At 41.5% G+C, this 23,061-nt stretch overlaps 1 protein-coding gene across 2 annotated transcripts in view; it reads left to right on the top strand.

The window, feature by feature from the left end:
* The window catches only part of dock2-like (dedicator of cytokinesis protein 2), a 399,373-nt gene that overhangs the window by 370,506 nt on the left and 5,806 nt on the right, over positions 1 to 23,061 (top strand). For both annotated transcript variants that reach the window (XM_072912417.1, XM_061930395.2), the window contains exons 39-46: positions 1,217 to 1,321; positions 1,482 to 1,623; positions 5,478 to 5,559; positions 5,647 to 5,731; positions 8,812 to 8,898; positions 8,987 to 9,163; positions 9,239 to 9,322; positions 14,203 to 14,340. In XM_072912417.1, the coding sequence (XP_072768518.1) occupies positions 1,217 to 1,321; positions 1,482 to 1,623; positions 5,478 to 5,559; positions 5,647 to 5,731; positions 8,812 to 8,898; positions 8,987 to 9,163; positions 9,239 to 9,322; positions 14,203 to 14,340 (900 nt within the window). The remainder of the gene's footprint in view (positions 1 to 1,216; positions 1,322 to 1,481; positions 1,624 to 5,477; positions 5,560 to 5,646; positions 5,732 to 8,811; positions 8,899 to 8,986; positions 9,164 to 9,238; positions 9,323 to 14,202; positions 14,341 to 23,061) is intronic.

The raw sequence follows: 23,061 nt of genomic DNA, 5'->3' as shown, positions 1-23,061 counted from the left end.
GGTACGGAAAACAGTCGAAAAACCGGAAAATAACAGAGCTGATTTGACTCGGTGTTTGAGAAAATGGCGGATTGCTTCCCGATGTGACGTCACAACGATGTGACTGTTTTCCGTACCTTGGAGACATCATGCCTTGTCGGTGTGTTGTCGGAGGGTGTAACAACACGAACAGGGACGGATTCAAGTTGCACCAGTGGCCCAAAGATGCGAAAGCGGCAAGAAAATGGACGTTTGTTCCGCACACTTTACCGACGAAAGTTATGCTACGACAGAGATGGCAAGAATGTGTGGATATCCTGCGACACTCAAAGCAGATGCATTTCCAACGATAAAGTCAAAGAAATCTGCCGCCAGACCCCCATTGAATCTGCCGGAGTGTGTGAGCAATTCAAGGACAAAGGACCCCGGTAGCACGGCAAGCAATGGCGGCAGTTTGTTCCCGCAGACGAGCGAGCTAAACCCCCTGGATGTCTTGGCTCACACCGTCCCTTATGCCACCGAAGATGATCAAGAGAAGAATATCGACCCTAGCTTCCCTGGCTGACATGAGGGTATGTCTACAGAATATATTAATTGATGAAAATTGGGCTGTCTGCACTCTCAAAGTGCATGTTGTTGCCAAATGTATTTCATATGCTGTAAACCTAGTTCATAGTTGTTAGTTTCCTTTAATGCCAAACAAACACACGTTGTGACGTCATCGCTCCGAGAGCGAATATTAGAAAGGCGTTTAATTCGCCAAAATTCACCCATTTAGAGTTCGGAAATCGGTTAAAAAAATATATGGTCTTTTTTCGGCAACATCAAGGTATATATTGACGCTTACATAGGTCTGGTGATAATGTTCCCCTTTAAAGTAATTCTATTCATTGCTTGTGTTGAGCTATTTCAAACCCTCCACCTTTTGATTCTACGCCTATCTCTCTTCCATCCACCTCCTCACTGGTTGGGCCTTACCTTTTTGCAACATTGGGGAAAAAAATCCTTCATTACAACTCCTGCAGTTTGCTCTCTCAGCTAATGTAGAATTTATATGGTTGTAGAAAATGACCTTGAATGCTGTGCACTTTATTTTCTTCAACATCCATCACCATCTAAGTCCTCGCATTCTGCTGAGAGCAGCGTTGCGAGCAGATAAAAAGGAAAAATAATGCTACAACTGCACATGGAATGCACAGAGTATGGATTTTTCCCCCCTCCCTCTCTCTGTCTGCAGGAGAAACAAGCAAAGTTCTACGAGAACATAATGAAGATACTGAGGCCCAAGCCGGACTACTTTGCAGTGGGATACTACGGGCAGGGCTACCCTCCATTCCTCAGGGTGTGTGTTCATGTTTGGTGGTAAAATGTGCTCGTACAGTATCAGCGCTCTGCACAGAATCTGACATAAAATGCAATTCCTGAACTGAAATGCTGACAGAATGTACAAACTTTGTAGAATTGTTTTTAAACATTGCACAGTAATTGTTCATTTCCAACAGAACAAGGTGTTCATCCACCGAGGTAAAGAGTACGAGCGCAGAGAGGACTTCCAGAACCATCTCATGAGTCAGTTCCCCAGCGCCGTGCGCCTCAACACCACCACCATGCCGGGGGACGACATCTGCAACTCTCCCCTGCAGTGTATCCTTGTCTGGCCAACAGAAACTGCTATTTGCTGCAGACAACATAGTCAGTGATCTCTACGACAGCACTCTGGTGTTTCTAAGGAGCTGCAAAAAAGTGAATTTCAACTGAACTCCCGGGCCACCAGTTGAATAGCCCGAATGACGAAAAAGAGAGGCCCTAAGACGGAACCTTGAGGAACACCACTAGTATGACTAACAAAGTCGAACAAATGACTGCATCTGAAGTAAACAAACTATAGCAACACTTTAGTTACATAAATCACTTTATGACAGTGCTTCTCAATTAGGGAGGAGAAAACATTGTGTGCCAACCCCCCACTGTCCCTTGCAACTATGTATAAATAGTACCGCTCTTCTATAAAATTGTTTTAAGTACACCTCTGCGTAACATTGTATCCTTAATATTAAAGGGGGACATTATCACAATTTCAGAATGGTTAAAACCATTAAAAATCAGTTCCCAGTGGCTTATTATATTTTTCGAAGTTTTTTTCAAAATTTTACCCATCCCTAAAAAAAGCTTCAAAGTGCCTGATTTTAACCACCCGTCCATTTTCCTGTGACGTCACATAGTGAAGCCAACACAAACAAACATGGCGGAAAGAACAGCAAGCTATAGCGACATTAGCTCGGATTCAGACTCGGATTTCAGCGGCTTAAGCGATTCAACAGATTACGCATGTATTGAAACGGATGGTTGTAGTGTGGAGGCAGGTAGCGAAAACGAAATTGAAGAAGAAACTGAAGCTATTGAGCCGTATCGGTTCGAACCGTATGCAAGCGAAACCGACGAAAACGACACGACAGCCAGCGACACGGGAGAAAGCGAGGACGAATTGGGCGATCGCCTTCTAACCAACGATTGGTATGTGTTTGGCATTAAAGGAAACTAACGACTATGAACTAGGTTTACAGCATATGAAATACATTTGGCAACAACATGCACTTTGAGAGTGCAGACAGCCCAATTTTCATCAATTAATATATTCTGTAGACATACCCTCATCCGCTGTCTTTTCCTGAAAGCTGATCTGTCCAGTTTTGGAGTTGATGTCAGCAGGCCAGGGAAGCTAGGGTCGGGAACAAACTGCCGCCATTGCTTGCCGTGCTACCGAGGGCCTTTGTCCCTGAATTGCTCACACACTCCGGCAGATTCAATGGGGGTCTGGCGGCAGATTTCCTTGACTTTATCGTTGGAAATGCATCTGCTTTGAGTGTCGCAGGATATCCACACATTCTTGCCATCTCTGTCGTAGCATAGCTTTCGTCGGTAAAGTGTGCGGAACAAACGTCCAATTTCTTGGCACTTTCGCATCTTTGGGCCACTGGTGCAACTTGAATCCGTCCCTGTTCGTGTTGTTACACCCTCCGACAACACACCGACGAGGCATGATGTCTCCAAGGTACGGAAAACAGTCGAAAAAAACGGAAAATAACAGAGCTGATTTGACTCGGTGTTTGAGAAAATGGCGGATTGCTTCCTGATGTGACGTCACAACGTGACGTCATCGCTCCGAGAGCGAATATTAGAAAGGCGTTTAATTCGCCAAAATTCACCCATTTAGAGTTCAGAAATCGGTTAAAAAAATATATGGTCTTTTTTGTGCAACATCAAGGTATATATTGACGCTTACATAGGTCTGGTGATAATGTTCCCCTTTAAAGAAAACCAAACAACAGAGAAACATAGATCAACTTACAATAAATATCTGTATTACCTTAGTTTTTAGTCTGTAACAGAAAACAATAAATAAATAAAAAAATAAAATCCTTATTCAAACTACCGATATATTGACGCTTACATAGGTCTGGTGATAATGTTCCCCTTTAAAGAAAACCAAACAACAGAGAAACATAGATCAACTTACAATAAATATCTGTATTACCTTAGTTTTTAGTCTGTAACAGAAAACAATAAATAAATAAAAAAATAAAATCCTTATTCAAACTACCGTATTTTTCGGACTATAAGTCGCAGTTTTTTTCATAGTTTGGCCGGGGGTGCGACTTATACTCAGGAGCGACTTATGTGTGAAATTATTAACACATTACCATAAAAAATATCAAATAATATTATTGATCTCATTCACGTAAGAGACTAGACGTATAAGATTTCATGGGATTTAGCGATTAGGAGTGACAGATTGTTTGGTAAACGTATAGCATGTTCTATATGTTATAGTTATTTGAATGACTCTTACCATAATATGTTACGTTAACATACCAGTTGGTTATTTATGCCTCATATAACGTACACTTATTCAGCCTGTTGTTCACTATTCTTTATTTATTTTAAATTGCCTTTCAAATGTCTATTCTTGGTGTTGGCTTTTATCAAATACATTTCCCCAAAAAATGCGACTTATATGTGGTTTTTTCCTTCGTTATTATGCATTTTCTGCTGGTGCGACTTATACTCCGAAAAATGCGGTATAAACATTTTTTGAACTATTTCATACGTAGTTCATACATAAGTAAGAACTTTACACTACTGACTACAAAGGCGGACGCGCCCAAATTTTCAGGACCTATGCAGATCCCAAATACAGATCAGCAGGTACCAGAAGGTAAGAAAAGTTGCTTTTGCATAACATTGCGAAACAAAATGCCAGGTATGTCTTACCTTATACACACACCATAATAATACTCCTATGTTGAAGCACAGTACAATCCATCAAGCGGTGCAGCTTCATAGCTTACCAAAGTCCTACTAAAACATTTTGATAGATTTATGAGTGCCATGTGTAATGTTCTATATTTTCAATGGAACATACACAATTGTGGTGTTGTTTACTTGAGTCATATTGCCGCCTACACGTCTCTCTTATGTGTGACTGCCATCTACTGATCACACTTACCATTACACCATGTACCAAATAAGATCCCTTCGAGGTCGTAAACACAACCAGAATTATTCCGTACATTAGGCGCACCGGGTTATAAGGCGCATTGTCTTATAGTCCGAAAACTACGGTAGATTAGTCAGTTCTAAGTCTCAGACTAGATCTGAACAATTTAAGTTTATCCTTCTTGGATGAGAGACGAAACGTCAAACCAAACAGTCCAGTTGCAATCAATTGAACGCCCTGAGGGTTTTTCTCCCAAGTTTTGAACAGAATTCGGGGGCCACTATGGCTCCTGTGCCGCCAATTGAAAAAGCCTTTAAATGTCATGACTTGGTCCTGGGGTTTAGTTTTTCTCGAAGGCAAAGGAAAGTTGGCTCGGGCGGGACGGGAATGAAGGTACATTTTTATTTAAACACTATAAATATACAAAACAAGGAAGTAAACAAAAGGCGCGCACAATGGCGGAGAACAAACTATGAAACCAAACACTTGCACAAAGGCAAAAACTATGAACAACAAAAAACACTAACTGTGGCAATAATAAACAAAACTTACTTGGCATGGACAAAAAGGAGCAGCGTGAACGATGGACATGAAAAAAGAGTCAGAAATGTGCAGAGCATAAATGTGGGGATGTCACCAGAAAGACAAACTGAAAAACAATGAACTTAAATACTACAGACATGATTAACGAAAACAGGTGCGTGACTCAAAACGTGAAACAGGTGCGTGACGTGACAGGTGAAAACTAATGGGTTGCTATGGTGACAAACAAGAGTGCGCAATGAGTCCAAACGTGGAACAGGTGAAACTAATGGGTAATCATGGAAACAAGACAAGGGAGTGAAAAGCCAGAAACTAAAAAGTCCAATAACTAAACAAAACATGACTAAGACAATACATGATTACACAGACATGACATTAAACACTTGATCTACCAGTATTTATAGTCCGCAAGACTATTTCCCATGCAGCGTTGCGTTTCCTTAGCGGTGTAAAACAGATATTCAGTGTTTCACCGTGCAGCCCGTGCTAGAGATCCCTCCCCGCCTGAAGAACAAACCCGTCCCGGACCAGATCATCAAGTCAGTGCTATTTGAAGAAGAGAATGTGTGCCAGGAGCCAACAAGAAGACATTTCAATGACGCTGACCTTTGATTGACACAATCTAGCTTCTACAAGTCCAACTACGTGCAGCGGTTCCACTATTCCAGACCCGTGAGGAAAGGACCCGTGGACCCGAACAACGAGTTTGCTGTGAGTGGATTTTTATGGACGAGTGGGGAACATGAATACCAAGTTGCTGTCAGATTGAAACGAGGCTCTGGTACTCTGGTGTAGTTTCAGTCACAACATTAGGTACACGATTATTATCTATCACAAGTCAGTTTGGATTGGTGTTATCATTGTCAGGTTTAAGCACTGATGACATTTATTAAACAGATAAAGAAGCAAGGAATTAAACAGAGACAGAATTAAATTTGGCTCAATGAGGAGGAACGCCGTACAGCAGTACTCTTTTTCCATTTAGTTTAGTTTATTATTTCTTCGGTCAGTGGTCAACAAAATAAACAGTTTTACATAAATATACAGTATTTACAGTAATATACACTACTTTTTGAGGTCAAATTATTGCAATTTACCATATTTTTTTCACATTTTAGTTTTTAAAAATATCTACTAATAAAATGCATAAAAAATGGTGTAATAATAGTGTTCACCATTAGAAGTGGCCCTCTGGGGCCAAACATAACTGCAACGTGGCCCTCAGTGAAACAGACTTTGACACCTCTGCTCTAAAGTATTGGTACTCTTATATTAGGGTTTTAGAGATTTACAAACAGGGGGCTCGGAACAACTCATCCCCAAGTTAGCCAGAGCTTTTCTTCCTGTCACTCACACACAAGTGACCTGGAGAAATGCATGGTGTTGCACAGAGAAAAACCATGATGGTGATCATTGGAGCGTCAAACAACTGCCAAGCAGCTAAGAAATATGATGAACTTATTATTGTCAGGACTTGGTCCTTGGGGTTTGTTTTCCCGGAAGGCAACGGAAAGTTGGCGCGGGCAAGACGGGAATGTGAGTTCATGATTTTATTTAACACTATCAAAAAAAGAACAAACGAAAGGCGCGCACAATGGCGGAGGTACAAAACTTGGCTAATGAAAACAAAAGACGTGCACAAAGGCAAAAAACTATAAACATGAAACAAAAACTTACTTGGCACGGGACTGTGAACATGGCATGAAGCAGAGTGATGATAACGTGTGATGTTGTCAGGCAGACTAACTGAAAACAATGGACTTAAATACTACAGACATGATTGACAACAGGTGTGTGAGACCGAACGTGAAAACGGGCGCAACTAATCGGTCGTCCTGGTGACAAAACAAGAGTGCACAAATAGTCCAAAAACAAAACCGAACATAACTAAAACAAAACATGATCACACAGACATGACAATTATTGCAATCTAACCCGCCAGTGATATATAGTGTCAAGACTTGGACTATGGCGTGGTTTGTTCTCCCGTGGTGCAAATGAACATTTGGACCAGACATGGCGTGAAGGTGAAGACATATTTAATTTTACTATAACAAAAAGAACAAACTAAAGGCGCGCACAAGGCGGAAGTACAAACTTGACAAATGAAACCAATACTTGCACGTGGGCAAAAAACTAAGGACATGAACAAAAGTCGCTAACTGTGGCATGAATCAAAAAAAAACTTACTTGGACAGGGCATGAAGTACGCAGAGGTAAACAGAGTGTGACAGGGGTATGATGTCGCCAGACAGACAGCCTGGCAACTGGAAGCTTAAATAATAGTGACATGATTAAAGACAGGTGCGTGAGTCGTGAGGGCAGGTGAAAACTAATGGGTTGCTATGGTGACAAGCAAGAGTGCACAATGAGTCCAAACGTGAAACAGGTGAAACTAATGCATACTTGCCAACCCTCCCGAATTTTCCGGGAGACTCCCGAAATTCAGCGCCTCTCCCGAAAACCTCCCGGGACAAATATTCTCCCGAAAATCTCCCGATTTTCAGCCGGAGCTGGAGGCCACGGCCCCTCCAGCTCCATGCGGACCTGAGTGAGGACAGCCTTTTTTCACGACGGGAGGACAACAGTGTGACAAGAACTAAATCATCCAGACAAGAGATAAATTGTATTATTATGTTTATCTTACCTAAAAATACATATATTTATTAATTAAAAAAAAAAAAAAACTAAATAAATTTTTTACTATATTTTGCTAAAAACATCAAAATTAATTGTATTTTTATTTGTATTTTTTCTGACTCCTTATTACATCCAGGCATTAGAATTATACATTAAAATAAACATATTTGAAATAATTAATTTTAAATTATCATAATAATTCATTTAAAATGACCATATTTAAATATTAAAATAATTGCTTGTTTATCAACAACTTTAGCATTTTATTCATTACATTTTGAAGCTCTCAGAAGCCAAGTTATGTTATATTCCTTAAGATTTATTTATGCAAGTTTGAAATATCAATTATCTAAACACAGTTTTGTTTGCATATTTTCAGGATATATATATATATATATATATATATATATATATATATGAAATACTTGACTTGGTGAATTCTAGCTGTCAATATACTCCTCCCCTCTTAACCACGCCCCCAACCACGCCCTGCCCCACCCCCGACCACGCCCCCACCCCCCACCTCCCGAAATCGGAGGTCTCAAGGTTGACAAGTATGAACTAATGGGTAACTATGGAAACAAGACAAGGGAGTGAAAAGCCAGAAACTAAAGAGTCCAATAACTAAACAAAACAAAACATGACATGACTAAAACAAAACATGATTACACAGACATGACATATAGAAGATGACTGTGGGGGTGGGGGGCGTGGCCTGCGGACCTGCAGCGAAGCGGGGTGTGTCAGGATCGGCTTCGAGATTAGTGACAGGTGCGTAGATGACACAGCTGTGAGTGTTTGTCTGATCATCTGTTAAAGGCAGCAGTCGGGAAGGAGAGGAGGTTGTTGATGTTGGAGAACGAGCGAGAGAAACTTGAACGTGGCTGAAAAGCACAACTTATTGCAAAATAAATCATTGTTCGCAAAGATGAACACGGCTGTCATGTCCGCCATTGGTGGTCCAGGGAACCCGGAGGAGCAAGACCTCCACAATGATATTAAAAAAGATTGATTGATTTGGATTTAAAAACAGGCATTTTTAAAAAAGGTGGTGGTTTTATACTGGTGTCAGTGTGGTAGATTTAAACTGCAAATATATACACATGTAATATGGAATGTATAACTCTGACATAATTAATGTTGTCTTCAAGTCTATGTGGATCGAGCGCACAACCTTCACCACCGTCTATAAATTGCCGGGGATCCTGCGCTGGTTCGAGGCCAATGACATGCAACATGTAAGTCTCGTGTGCCTTTAATCCATCCTGCCTATGGTCATATATCCAGTGACTAATGTCTTCTGTTCCTGCATCGACACATCTCCAGACCACCTTGTCCCCGTTGGAGAACGCCATAGAAACCATGGAGTCCACCAACGAGAAGATCCTCGCCATGATCAACCAGTATCAGGCCGACTGGAGTCTGCCCATCAACCCTCTCTCCATGCTGCTCAACGGCATCGTGGACCCGGCCGTCATGGGCGGCTTCGCCAAATACGAGAAGGTACAACATCGCGGACCCTTGCGGAACTCACCGAGGCCGAAACAAACGTACGATCAAAAGGTTTCTTGCTCTTAGGCTTTCTTCACAGAAGAGTATGCTGAGAAGCACACGGAGGACAAAGAGAAGCTGCTGCGTTTAAAAGACCTCATAGCGTGGCAGGTAACCATGTTTATATCTCACTGTTGTCTTTCTTCATATTCATGCAGAAACTACTCTGCACATTACACACAACAGGCCTGGTGTACCGTATTTTCCCGGACGATAGGGCGCACTGGATTATAGGGCGCACTGTTGATGAGCGGGTCTATTCAGGTCTATTTTCAATCTGGCGCCCTAGGCAAGATTTTAGGTGGCGCCCCCCCACATCGGCAGTGAAGTGTATATACTCACAAGAAACCGAATAGCTTTGTCTTTGACCTTTTGTGGTGGACTCTTCTATTTCTGGGGCTGAGGTTGCTGAGGTAGTTAAAAAGCTCCTCAGTGGCAAGGCCCCGGGGGTGGATGAGATCCGCCCGGAGTTCCTTAAGGCTCTGGATGCTGTGGGGCTGTCTTGGTTGACAAGACTCTGCAGCATCGCGTGGACATCGGGGGCGGTACCTCTGGATTGGCAGACCGGGGTGGTGGTTCCTCTCTTTAAGAAGGGGAACCGGAGGGTGTGTTCTAACTATCGTGGGATCACACTCCTCAGCCTTCCCGGTAAGGTCTATTCAGGTGTACTGAGAGGACGCTACGCCGGATAGTCGAACCTCGGATTCAGGAGGAACAGTGTGGTTTTCGTCCCGGTCGTGGAACTGTGGACCAGCTCGATACTCTGGGCAGGGTCCTTGAGGGTGCATGGGAGTTTGCCCAACCAGTCTACATGTGCTTTGTGGACTTGGAGAAGGCATTCGACCGTGTCCCTCGGGAAGTCCTGTGGGGAGTGCTCAGAGAGTATGGGGTATCGGACTGTCTGATTGTGGCGGTCCGCTCCCTGTATGATTCAGTGCCAGAGCTTGGTCCGCATTGCCGGTAGTAAGTCGGACACGTTTCCAGTGAGGGTTGGACTCCGCCAAGGCTGCCCTTTGTCACCCATTCTGTTCATAACTTTTATGGACATAATTTCTAGGCGCAGTCAAGGCGTTGAGGGGATCCGGTTTGGTGGCTGCAACAACAACGCCCGAAAATGTGTCCCGTGAAAAACCGTCCGACCGGAACTCTCTAATAACTAAAGTTCCTTGGGTGAATAATGTAAACTCACTATACCGGTATGTTTTAGCGCTTTCATGGCGAGTTTACCGACAGATATAAAGTTAAAGTACCAATGATTGTCACACACACACTAGGTGTGGCGAAATTATTCTCTGCATTTGACCCATCACCCTTGATCACACCCTGGGAGGTGGGGGGAGCAGTGAGCAGCAGCCACGCCCGGGAATCATTTTTGTTGATTTAACCCCCAATTCCAACCCTTGATGCTGAGTGCCAAGCAGGGAAATAATGGGTCCCATTTTTATAGTCTTTGGTATGACTCGGCCGGGGTTTGAACTCACAACCTACCCATCTCGGGGCGGACACTCTAACCACTGTTACTCTTGTGACAAATCCATCCCGAATTTACAGAAATTGACGAATATATTCGGAGCGGAATATTCAAAATGGGCGACTGACATTATTTCTACATACTTTGTGGATTGTAAATACAATAAGATTTGGTTTAATGGATACAACCAAGCACAATAAAGCATATCAAGTCAACCTGTTTTTCCATCATTCTGCTACTCTAAGAGCTGATTTGGAGACATCAGACAGTGTCTGTTGGCATTTGTTTTTAATGGCGTTCGTTTTTCCATCTAGAACCCTGGTTTCCAAACTTACCACCTCAGAAAACACTCGGTTCTCCAAGTACCACCACCATGACCAACATTAAAATACATACATCATTAGAAACAAAGCAGAGGTTTTATTTAACAATTATATATATATATATGTTTTGGCTATTGTAATATTACTCACAATTTGAACAGTAACTCTGCGTTTGGATATAGGAAAGTACTGAACTGTACTTTAATCTAGTGATTTTTTCGCATACCACTAGATCAGGGGTGCTCACACTTTTTCTGCAGGCGAGCTACTTTTCAATTGATCAAGTCGTTGGGATCTACCTCATTCATATATATAATTTATATTTACTTATTTATGAAATATATGTTTTTGTTAATAAGTTAAAGATGTTTAATGATAATGCAAGCATGTTTAACACATATAGTTAATATTGTTAATACATTAAAGGTGTTTAATGATAATACAAGAATGTTTAATACATATAGTTAATATTGTTAATAAATTAAAGGTGTTTAATGATAATACAAGTATGTTTAATACATATAGTTAATATTGTTAACAAGTTAAGGTGTTTAAAGATAATACAGGCATGTTTAACACATATAGATTCCTTTCTTTCATGAAGATAAGAATATAAGTTGGTGCAGTGGAAGAGTGGCCGTGCGCAACCCGAGGGTCACTGGTTCAATCCCCACCTAGTACCAACCTCGTCATGTCCGTTGTGTCCTGAGCAAGACACTTCACCCTTGCTCCTGATGGGTGCTGGTTAGCGCCTTGCATGGCAGCTCCCTCCATCAGTGTGTGAATGTGTGTGTGAATGGGTAAATGTGGAAGTAGTGTCAAAGCGCTTTGAGTACCTTGAAGGTAGAAAAGCGCTATACAAGTACAACCCATTTATCATTTATTTATTTATTACCTGATTCTGATGACTTGCATTGATTGGAATCAGAGAGTGGTGCTAAAAACGTCCGCATTTTCGAATGGAGGAGAAAAAAGTCCTCCTTTCTGTCCAATACCACATGAAAGTGGTTGGTTTTTGGCATCTTATTTGTCCAGCTTCCGTACTCCTTTGTATACACTTTACAAGAAATACATTGTCGGCAAACTCCGTAGCTTGCTAGCTTGTGCACGCCAGCTTTCTGAGACTCTTGTTTTGTTAGCGCAACTGTGCAGTCGGTCTTTGGAGTTTTGACAACAGGTACGGCGCCAGAGTCTGTTGAAATAAAGTGTTTCTCGCCTTCCAGTCGGTAATTTTAATGAGCTGGCAGCAGCCAGCGTCATCTCAGAAGACCCTCGGGTGCCGTGAATGTCAATCAAGTGACGAAAGTGACGTCATGGTGAAGATTTATGATCGCTCATTTTTAGGACTATTTTTTTAATGCCTGGCTGGTGATCGACTGACACATCCTCCGAGATCGACCGGTAGCTCGCGATCAACGTAATGAGCACCCCTGCACTAGATGTACCACAGTTTGAAAATCCCTGATATAGAAGATATTGTTATGGTTGGAGGAGGGAGTTGTGACGACACAGTTCCACAAGAGGGCAATGTTGCTCTATGATTTATTATATATATATATATATATATAAATACACAATATAATATATATAATAATGAAACAATACTAATAAATAAACTATAGAATGGTGTGTGACTAAACCCAAGAGAGTGTATGTGTGAGGCTATGTGTAGGATTAGCTGAAGTGTGTGTTACCTAGTATTGAGGCGAGCGAGAGGCGGGACAAAGCAGGAAGACTGTCCGTGGGGCAGGCAGATGATCTAGGGCGAGAGAGAGGCGTCAGAGTCTGTGTCCATGCAAGGGGGGTCGAGGATCGACAGGAGATCCAACAGGAAAAACTCGGGAAAACACTGTAGGAGGACAACAAGGACATCAGACAAGGAGCGAAACGCAGAGAGCAAAGGAGAGCATAAAGCTTGTCGGCTGAGAACTAAGATGTGTTCTTAACACATCTCCGATATGAACAAACCTCTTGCAATATAATTCCAGCGCTCACTCGCCGGTCCAGTGTTTCTCAACCTTTTTTGAGCCAAGGCACATTTTTTGCGTTGAAAAAATCCGGGAGGCACACCACCAGCAGAAATCATTAAAAACCAAAAAAGTTTTTAAAAAGTCGTTGTCACAATTGTTGGATATGACTTTAAAGCATAACCAACCATGCATCAATATAGCTCTTGTCTCAAAGTAGGTGTACTGTCACCAAATGTCACATCACGCCCTGACTTATTGCTGTTTTCCTGTGTGTAGTGTTTTCCTTCTTGTCTTGCGCTCCAATTTTGGCGGCTTTTTCTCTTTTTTTGGTATTTTCCTGTAACAATTTCATCTACTTTGTTTTAGCAATCAAGAATATTTCAGTTGTTTTTATCCTTCTTTGTGGGGACATTATTGATTGTCATGTCAGGTTTGGATGTACTTTGTCTTTGCTCCACAGTAAGTCTTTGCTGTCGTCCAGCATTCTGTTTTTGTTTACTTTGTAGCCAGTTCAGTTTTAGTTTCGTTCTGCATAGCCTTCCCTAAGCTTCAATGCCTTTTCTTAGGGGCACTCACCTTTTGTTTATTTTTGGTTTAAGCATTAGATACCTTTTTACCTGCACACTGCCTCCCGCTATTCCCGACATCTACAAAGCAATTAGCTAGCGGCTGCCACCTACTGATATGGAAGAGAATTACACGGTTACTCTGCCGAGCTCTAGACAGCACCGACACTCAACAACAACATAATTTGCAGACTATAATTACTGGTTTGCAAAAAATATTTTTAACCCAAATAGGTGAAATTAGATAATCTCCCACGGCACACCAGACTGTATCCCACGGCACACTAGTGTGCCGCGGCACAGTGGTTGAAAAACACTGTCCTAGAGTGCACCTCTGGCGCACTAAAAAGTGTGTTCGGTTTCTAAAATGGCTTGTTTCAAAACATAGCAAAACGCCACAGATTGAGCATGACAACGTAAATGTGCGGTAAATGAGTATCTCCCTGGTGACGGCTTCATTTAAATATGACGGCCTGCACCACTTTTGAGCTCGTTATCATTGTACACGCAGTCTTAGTCGATCACCCACAACTAGCCCACTAATATAGTACACACAATTTTACACTTTGCACATGTTTAGCACTCGTTATTCAGATCTTAGTAGATGAGGCCCATTGTGTCACATGTGCGTCCCATACACATGGAAGTGTGTTTCTTACAGATGCCACTGCTCGGCGGAGGTATCGCTCTCCATGGGAGGAGAGTGACCGATGACCTGCGTCCTTTCCACGAGCGCATGGAGAAATGTTTCAAAGAGCTGAGGAGGAAAGTGGAGAAGGAGTATGGAGTGAGAGAGCTGGTAAGAAGTACAAGAAGTCGGAGCAGGGTGGGCTCCAGGTCCGAGCGTGGACTCTGGACCTCGGCCCTATCTCCACCCAGACCAGGGGTTGGCAACCCGCGGCTCCGGAGCCGCATGCGGCTCTTTGATCACTCTGATGCGGCTCAGCAGCTTACTTGCTGAACCCCCCAATTTTCCCGTGAGACTTCCGGATTTCAGTGCCTCTCGCAGAAAACTCCCGGGATTTATATTCACCGATTTTCACCCTCACAGTTATAATAAGGGCGTGCCATGATGGTTCAACATTTGGCGCCCTCTACAATCTGTATTAACAGCGTGCCAGCCCAACATTTGTTATACAATATTCATCTTCTGCTTGCACACCTACGTGACAGCAAGGCATACTTGGTCAACAGCCACACAGGTTACACTGACGGTGACCATATAAAACAACTTTAACACTCTTACTAATAATGCGCTACACTTTGAACCAAAACCAAACAAGAATGACAAACACATTTCGGGAGAACATCTGCACCTTAACACAACAGAACAAACACCTAGAATCCCATGCAGCCCTGACTCTTCCGGGCTACATTATGCACCCCTGCTACCACCAAACCCCGCCCCCACCCCAAGCCTGCTCCCTCACACATCAACCCCCCCCCCCCCCCCTCTCTCTCTGTGCGTCGGTTGAGGTGGGCGGGGTTTGGTAGCGGGGGGGTGTATAATGTATCCCGGAAGAGTTAGGGCTGCATGGGATTCTGGGTATTTGTCCTGTTGTGTTTATGTTGTGTTACGGTGCAGATGTTCTCCCAAAATGTGTTTGTTATTCTTGTTGGGTGTGGGTTCACAGTGTGGCGCATTATTAGTAAGAGTGTTAAAAAAAATTTTTTTATACCACCACCGTCAGTGTAACCTGTGTGGTTGTTGAACAAGTATGCCTTGCTGTCACTTACGTGAGCAAGCGGAAGCCCCATTCAACATGTGGCTGATCAGGCACGCTGGTTGTAGTGAGCGCTATATGCTGTATCGTCACGGCATTTAAAACCTGTGTGCCGCACCAGCTTAACAATTCCATATAAAGGTGTGGGCAGCGTGTTTGAGACCCCTGGTGTATACATAGCACAAAGCAAAAAAAACAACTTTGTATGCAGTGTTATTTCATTTAAAATTTCAAAAATTTTTGCGGCTCCCATTGTTTTCTATAATTTGTGAAACTGGTCAAAATGGCTCTTTGACTGGTAAAGGTTGCAGACCCCTGACCCAGACAAACAGTATATTTGCAGCAGTGGGGGGGTGGGGGGGGGGGGCGTGGCCTGCGGCAAAATTGTCTGATCACCTGTCGCTATGTTAAATAATAATAATAATAATAACTGGGATTTATATAGCGCTTTTCTAAGTACCCAAAGTCGCTTTACATGTAGAACCCATCAATCGTTTACACCTGGTGGTGGTAAACTACTTTCATAGCCACAGCTGCCCTGGGGTAGACTGACGGAAGGCAGCAGTTGGGAAGGAGAAAGTGTTGTTGTTGTTGTTGTTGTTGGCGGTTGGTGACAGACGGGCACGAATGAGAGCGAGACAAGACAGACGACACTCTGGGAGAAACCATTCATGTGCTCACGCGAGAAGGAGAAGACAGACACAACAAGACAAAAGACATTTATTGAAAAATAAATCTTTGTATCAAACCATGCACGCTGCTGTCATGTCGGTAACTGGTGGTCCGAAGAACCCGGAAAAAAGAGGCTTCCACAATTTGGCCAAGAGGCTTCCGCAATTTGGCCAAATTGTGGAAGCCTTTTGTTTCTGGGTTCTTCGGAATGCATGATTTGATACGAGGATTTATTTTTCAATAAATCTCTTTTGTCTTGCTTTTCAGCCATCGTGTTGTGTCTGTCTTCTCCTTCTCGCTCGAGCACATGAATGGTTTCTCCCAGAGTGTCGTGTCGTCTTGTTCTCGCTCTCGCTCTCATTCGTGCCCGTGTGTCACCAACCGCCATCACCAACAACAACAACACTTTCTCCTTCCCGACTGCTGCCTTTAACAGAGCGACAGGTGATCAGACAAACACTCACAGCTGTGTCATCTACGCACCTGCCGCTGATCTCGAAGCCGGTCCTGGCACACTCCATTTCGCCGCAGGCCACGCCACCCCCCTGCTGCATTGCGGATATTAATTATCCTTTTTTTTTTTTTATTAAAAAAAAGAGATAATATATATTGTTTTAAATGTCAACGGTTTTTGCATTACAAGAATCTGAATAAAGAATATAATGTTAGGGTAGAGTTCAAGGGTGGACCCCGGGATGCAGAGAATGGAGGCAAGGGACGCGATAACAAATGAAAATATTTAATAAGTCCAAAATGGTAACTAAGGGTGATGGGGCAAAAGTGCACACCATGGGAAATATAACAAAAGTAGACTCTTTCAGAGGTTGGCAGAGCAAAGGTCAGGACGCACACAGCGTGGCAAAAACTAGTCCTCTCAAAACAAGGTGGCTAGGAAAACAAAAACACAACGAGGTCAATATTACAGAAATATGCGAAAGCAAGGGAAGCAGAATCAAGGTGGCACATGTCAGAGCGGAGTTCAGGAACAATAACCGGCGGGGACCAGCTGGTGGAGACGCGCTTAAATGCTACCAGGAAGCAGCAGGTGTGCCTCGTTGGGGACAAAAGACTGTGGAAGAAACTGAAAAACCAATAGAGAAGGCAGGGAGAAGACAACAAACATAACATATAATCTATTTAAACAATTAGCCTGATAGTAAAATAATAACTAAGATGCAGTGCAACTGTCATGGTGGAGAATCCAAAGCAGCATAAAGCCTGTTTGTTTATTCATAAAAAGGCCGTGGATGATCATTTATTATGGGCATGAAAACCAATATAAAGTTTTACAACAATTGTTATAAGCGATAAAACACCTTTGAACACCTATTATTATTATTATTATTATTATGCAGACAGAGTAAGACAACAATTTCAGATAAATAGGCTAGGATGTCTGAGAGTGTTTAATAAGGATTGTGTGCCAACAATTGGTCTGGTATGGATATGAATTATTAACAAATGTTCACTTGCATCTATATATTGTTTAGGCTCTCACACAAATGTGCTGCTTGCTGTATAAATGTTGTCATTCTCTGGCTTATCTTGATAAATTATTATTAATTAAACTTTTCACTCTAACCCAGCAGCAGTAGTTCTTCTTCAGAGCCGAGGTCAGCACAAAGATTTGATATATTTTTGTAGATTGTGCAATGTGGCGCCCCCTCCTACCGACTCTGCACACTTCCTTCTCCTACACACACTGCACACTTCCTTCTCCTACACACTTCCTTCCCCTACACACACTGCACACTTCCTTCCCCTACACACACTGCACACTTCCTTCTCCTACACACACTGCACACTTCCTTCTCCTACACACGCTGCACACTTCCTTCTCCTACACACTTCCTTCCCCTACACACTGCACACTTCCTTCTCCTACACACACTGCACACTTCCTTGTCCTACACTCACTGCACACTTCCTTCTCCTACACACTTCCTTCCCCTACACACACTGCACACTTCCTTCCCCTACACACACTGCACACTTCCTTCTCCTACACACACTGCACACTTCCTTCTCCTACACACGCTGCACACTTCCTTCTCCTACACACTTCCTTCCCCTACACACACTGCACACTTCCTTCTCCTACACACACTGCACACTTCCTTCTCCTACACACTTCCTTCCCCTACACACACTGCACACTTCCTTCCCCTACACACACTGCACACTTCCTTCCCCTACACACACTGCACACTTACTTCTCCTACACACACTGCACACTTCCTTCTCCTACACACTTCCTTCCCCTACACACACTGCACACTTCCTTCCCCTACACACACTGCACACTTACTTCTTCTACACACACTGCACACTTACTTCTCCTACACACACTGCACACTTACTTCTCCTACACACACGGCACATTTCCTTCCCCTACACACTCTGCACACTTCCTTCTCCTACACACTCTGCACACTTCCTTCTCCTACACACACTGCACACTTCCTTCTCCTACACACACTGCACACTTCCTTCTCCTACACACTCTGCACACTTCCTTCTCCTACACACACTGCACACTTCCTTCTCCTACACACACTGCACACTTCCTTCTCCTACACACACTGTACACTTCCTTCCCCTGCACACTCTGCACACTTCCTTCTCCTACACACACTGCACACTTCCTTCTCCTTCACACTTCCTTCCCCTGCACACTCTGCACACTCCCTTCTCCTACACACACTGCACACTTACTTCTCCTACACACACGGCACATTTCCTTCCCCTACACACTCTGCACACTTCCTTCTCCTACACACTCTGCACACTTCCTTCTCCTACACACACTGCACACTTCCTTCTCCTACACACACTGCACACTTCCTTCTCCTACACACTCTGCACACTTCCTTCTCCTACACACACTGCACACTTCCTTCTCCTACACACACTGCACACTTCCTTCTCCTACACACACTGCACACTTCCTTCTCCTACACACACTGTACACTTCCTTCCCCTGCACACTCTGCACACTTCCTTCTCCTACACACACTGCACACTTCCTTCTCCTTCACACTTCCTTCCCCTGCACACTCTGCACACTTCCTTCTCCTACACACACTGCACACTTCCTTCTCCTTCACACTTCCTTCCCCTACACACACTGCACACTTCCTTCTCCTACACACTCTGCACTCTTCCTTCTCCTACACACACGGCACATTTCCTTCTCCTACACACACGGCACATTTCCTTCCCCTACACACTCTGCACACTTCCTTCTCCTACACACTCTGCACACTTCCTTCTCCTACACACTCTGCACACTTCCTTCTCCTACACACACTGCACACTTCCTTCTCCTACACACACTGCACACTTCCTTCTCCTACACACTCTGCACACTTCCTTCTCCTACACACTCTGCACACTTCCTTCTCCTACACACTCTGCACACTTCCTTCTCCTACACACACTGCACACTTCCTTCTCCTACTCACACTGCACACTTCCTTCTCCTACACACTCTGCACACTTCCTTCTCCTACACACACTGCACACTTCCTTCTCCTACACACACTGCACACTTCCTTCTCCTACACACACTGTACACTTCCTTCCCCTGCACACTCTGCACACTTCCTTCTCCTACACACACTGCACACTTCCTTCTCCTTCACACTTCCTTCCCCTACACACACTGCACACTTCCTTCTCCTACACACTCTGCACTCTTCCTTCTCCTACACACACTGCACATTTCCTTCTCCTACACACACTGCACACTTCCACAGTTGACCACGGCCTACATACAGTATTAGGATTGTAACCACAGCTGAAATCATGTCATGGCAATATTTAATCAAGCGATTCTTTGGCCCACCACTAGATGGCGCCTGCGTACCACAGTTTGACAACCACTGCATTGATAACGTTGATACTGACTTTACTCATCATGTTATTTTACATTTTTGATACAATATTGTTAACTTGCTTACCTGTACTAAAATGTACTCCAACACTAAATGTGATATACTTTATTTAAAAAGAGAATATCTCATATTTTAGTACTTAAAGATCCCAAATATTACTATTATTGAACACCTTTTAGGTAGTGTACACCTGGGATGTCCCACACTAACATACTGGAAGTGCATCGTCCAAACTGTAAAGCAACCTTTATTTTAGGGTTAGTTTTCAGATGTGTAGCAAAGCCTGTTGTCCTCAAGAAAAAGGTAGTAATTCATGTAGTAACCATTGTAGTAACCAAGGTAATAAAAAGGTAGTAACCAAGTTAGTAACCAAATGAGTAATCATGCTAGTAAAAAGGTAGTAACCAATCTAGTTACCAGTAACCAAGGTAGTACCCAGAGTAGTAGAAAGAAAGTAAACAAAATAGTAAAAAAAAAAAAAAAGAAGGTATTAACCAAGGTAGTAAACAAGTTAGTAATCAAGGTAATAACCAAGATATTAACCAAAGTAGTAAACGGTAGTAACCGATGTAGTTACCAGTAACCAACGTAGTACCCAGGGTAGTAGAAAGAAAGTAAACAAAATAGTAAAAAAAAAAGGTATTAACAAAGGTAGTAAACAAGTTAGTAACCAAGGTAATAACCAAGATATTAACCAAAGTAGTAAAAGGTAGTAACCAATCTAGTTACCAGTAACCAAGGTAATAACCAAGATATTAACCAAAGTAGCAAAAAGTAGTAACCAATCTAGTTACCAGTAACCAAGGTAGTACCCAGGGTAGTAGAAAGAAAGTAATGAAAATAGTTTTTTTTTTAAAGAAGAAAAAAAAAGGTATTAACCAAAGTAGTAAACAAGTTAGTAACCAGGGTAGTAGAAAGAAAGTAAACAAAATAGTAAAAAAAAAGGTATTAACAAAGGTAGTAAACAAGTTAGTAACCAAGGTAAAAACCAAGATATTAACCAAAGTAGTAAAAGGTAGTAACCAATCTAGTTACCAGTAACCAAGGTAGTAAACAAGTTAGTAATCAAGGTAATAACCAAAATATTAACCAAAGTAGCAAAAAGTAGTAACCAATCTAGTTACCAGTAACCAAGGTAGTACCCAGGGTAGTAGAAAGAAAGTAAATAAAATAGTAAAAAAAAAAGAAAAAAAAAAAAAAAGGTATTAACCAAAGTAGTAAACAAGTTAGTAACCAAGATATTAACCAAAGTATTAAAAGGTAGTAACCAATCTAGTTACCAGTAACCAAGGTAGTAACCAGGGTAGTAGAATAAAGTAACCAAGGTAGTAAACAAGTTCAGTTAAAGTACCAATGATTGTCACACACCCACAGTAACCAAAGTAGTAAAAAAAAGTATTAACCAGGGTAGTAAAACAGTGGTTACCAAGTAAGTAACAAAGTTAGTAAGCAAGGTAATAACCAAGTTCGTAACCAATCTAGTTTCCAAGTTAGTAAGCAAGGTAATAACCAAGTTCGTAACCAATCTCGTTACCAAGTTAGTAAAAAAGTAGTAACAATTAACCAATTTAGTAACCAACATAGTAAAAACAAATGTAGTGACAAGTTAATTGCCAATTTAGTAGCAATGTAATAACTGAGGTAGTAACCAGGTAATGACCAAGTTAGTAATCAAGGTAGTAACCAGAGTAGTTAAAAAAGGCAGTAACCAAGGTTGTGACCAGGTTAGTAAAAAATAAGTAACCAAGACAGGAATAGGGTATTAACAAAGTTAATTACCAAGTTAGTAACCAATGTAGTAATGAAGGTACTAACTAAGTTAGCAACCAAGGTGGTAAAAGTTAGTAACCAATGTAGTAAAAATTTAGTGACCAAGTTAGTAAGCAACGTAGTAATTATAAATGTAGTAACAAGTTAATAACCAAGTTAGTAAAAATGTAATAACCCAGGTAGTGACCAAGTTAGTAACTAAGGTAGTAACCAGAGTAGTTAAAAAAGGCAGTAACCAAGGCAGTGACCAAGTTAGTAGAAAATAAACCAAGACAGGAATAGGGTATTAACAAAGTTAGTTACCAAGTTAGTAACCAATGTAGTAACAAAGGTAGTAACCAATGTTGTAAAAATGTAGTGACCAAGTTAGTAACCAAGTCAGTAATGAGGGTAGTAAAAATATATTAACTATGCAGGAGCCAAGTTAGTAACCAAGGTAGCACTAATTTAGTAGCCTAGGTAGTAACAAGTTCATAACCAATGTAGTAGCCAAGTTAATAGTGAAAGCAGTAACCAATTTATTAATCAGTGTAGTAGCCAAGTTAGTAACCAGTGCACATGAATTAATAAGATACAGTAACATTTGTAAAATATTAAGATAGAGAGAGAGAGAAAATTGGATTGTGCAGATGTTGTAGGTAATATAGATACATTACTAGTTACTATATATATATTACTAGTTAATATATATATATATATATATATATATATACATTACTAGTTAAAATGTATATTACTAGTTTATATATATATATATATATATATATGTATGTATATATATATATATGTATGTATATATATATATATATATATGTATGTGTATATATATATATATATATATATATACATATATATATATATATATACACATAATATATATACATATATATATATATATATATATATACACATACATATATATATATATATATATATATATATATATATATATATACATGACTAGTTAATATATATATACATTACAGTTGTCTCGCTACATCACTTCACATATAGTCTTATATCACATTGGAGATGTATTGGGGGATTTTTAGATTAGTTTTCAGATGTGTAGCAAAGCCTGTTGTCCCCCAGGAGGTGGTGAGTGTAACATGTTCATCTAGAAGGAGGCAGAGTCGTAAACAGACTCTCCCGACACAAGACTGCTATTAACAGTAGTTTATTTACATTGTAATGTTGCATCATACCTTTGGTAGAAAAACATATTTTGTTATTCAGAAATAATTATTTGCATTTAATCATGCTTATGTTTATGTTCATAGAGTGTTGCTATGTGTGTTTTTTATCTTTACAACCAGGAAATATTTGATTACAGTATCAAGATTGTGTTTCTAATCAATGAGTAGAGTGTGTAATATAAATATAATTATATATATATATATTTAACTATCAGGGTTTTTTGTTTTGCAATCAGCTTCATTTTTGTGTTGAAGATATTCA

This window comes from Nerophis lumbriciformis, linkage group LG36, assembly GCF_033978685.3.
Source record: "Nerophis lumbriciformis linkage group LG36, RoL_Nlum_v2.1, whole genome shotgun sequence".
In the NCBI taxonomy this organism is placed as follows: domain Eukaryota; kingdom Metazoa; phylum Chordata; class Actinopteri; order Syngnathiformes; family Syngnathidae; genus Nerophis; species Nerophis lumbriciformis.
This window is presented reverse-complemented; position numbering and strand designations above follow the sequence as displayed.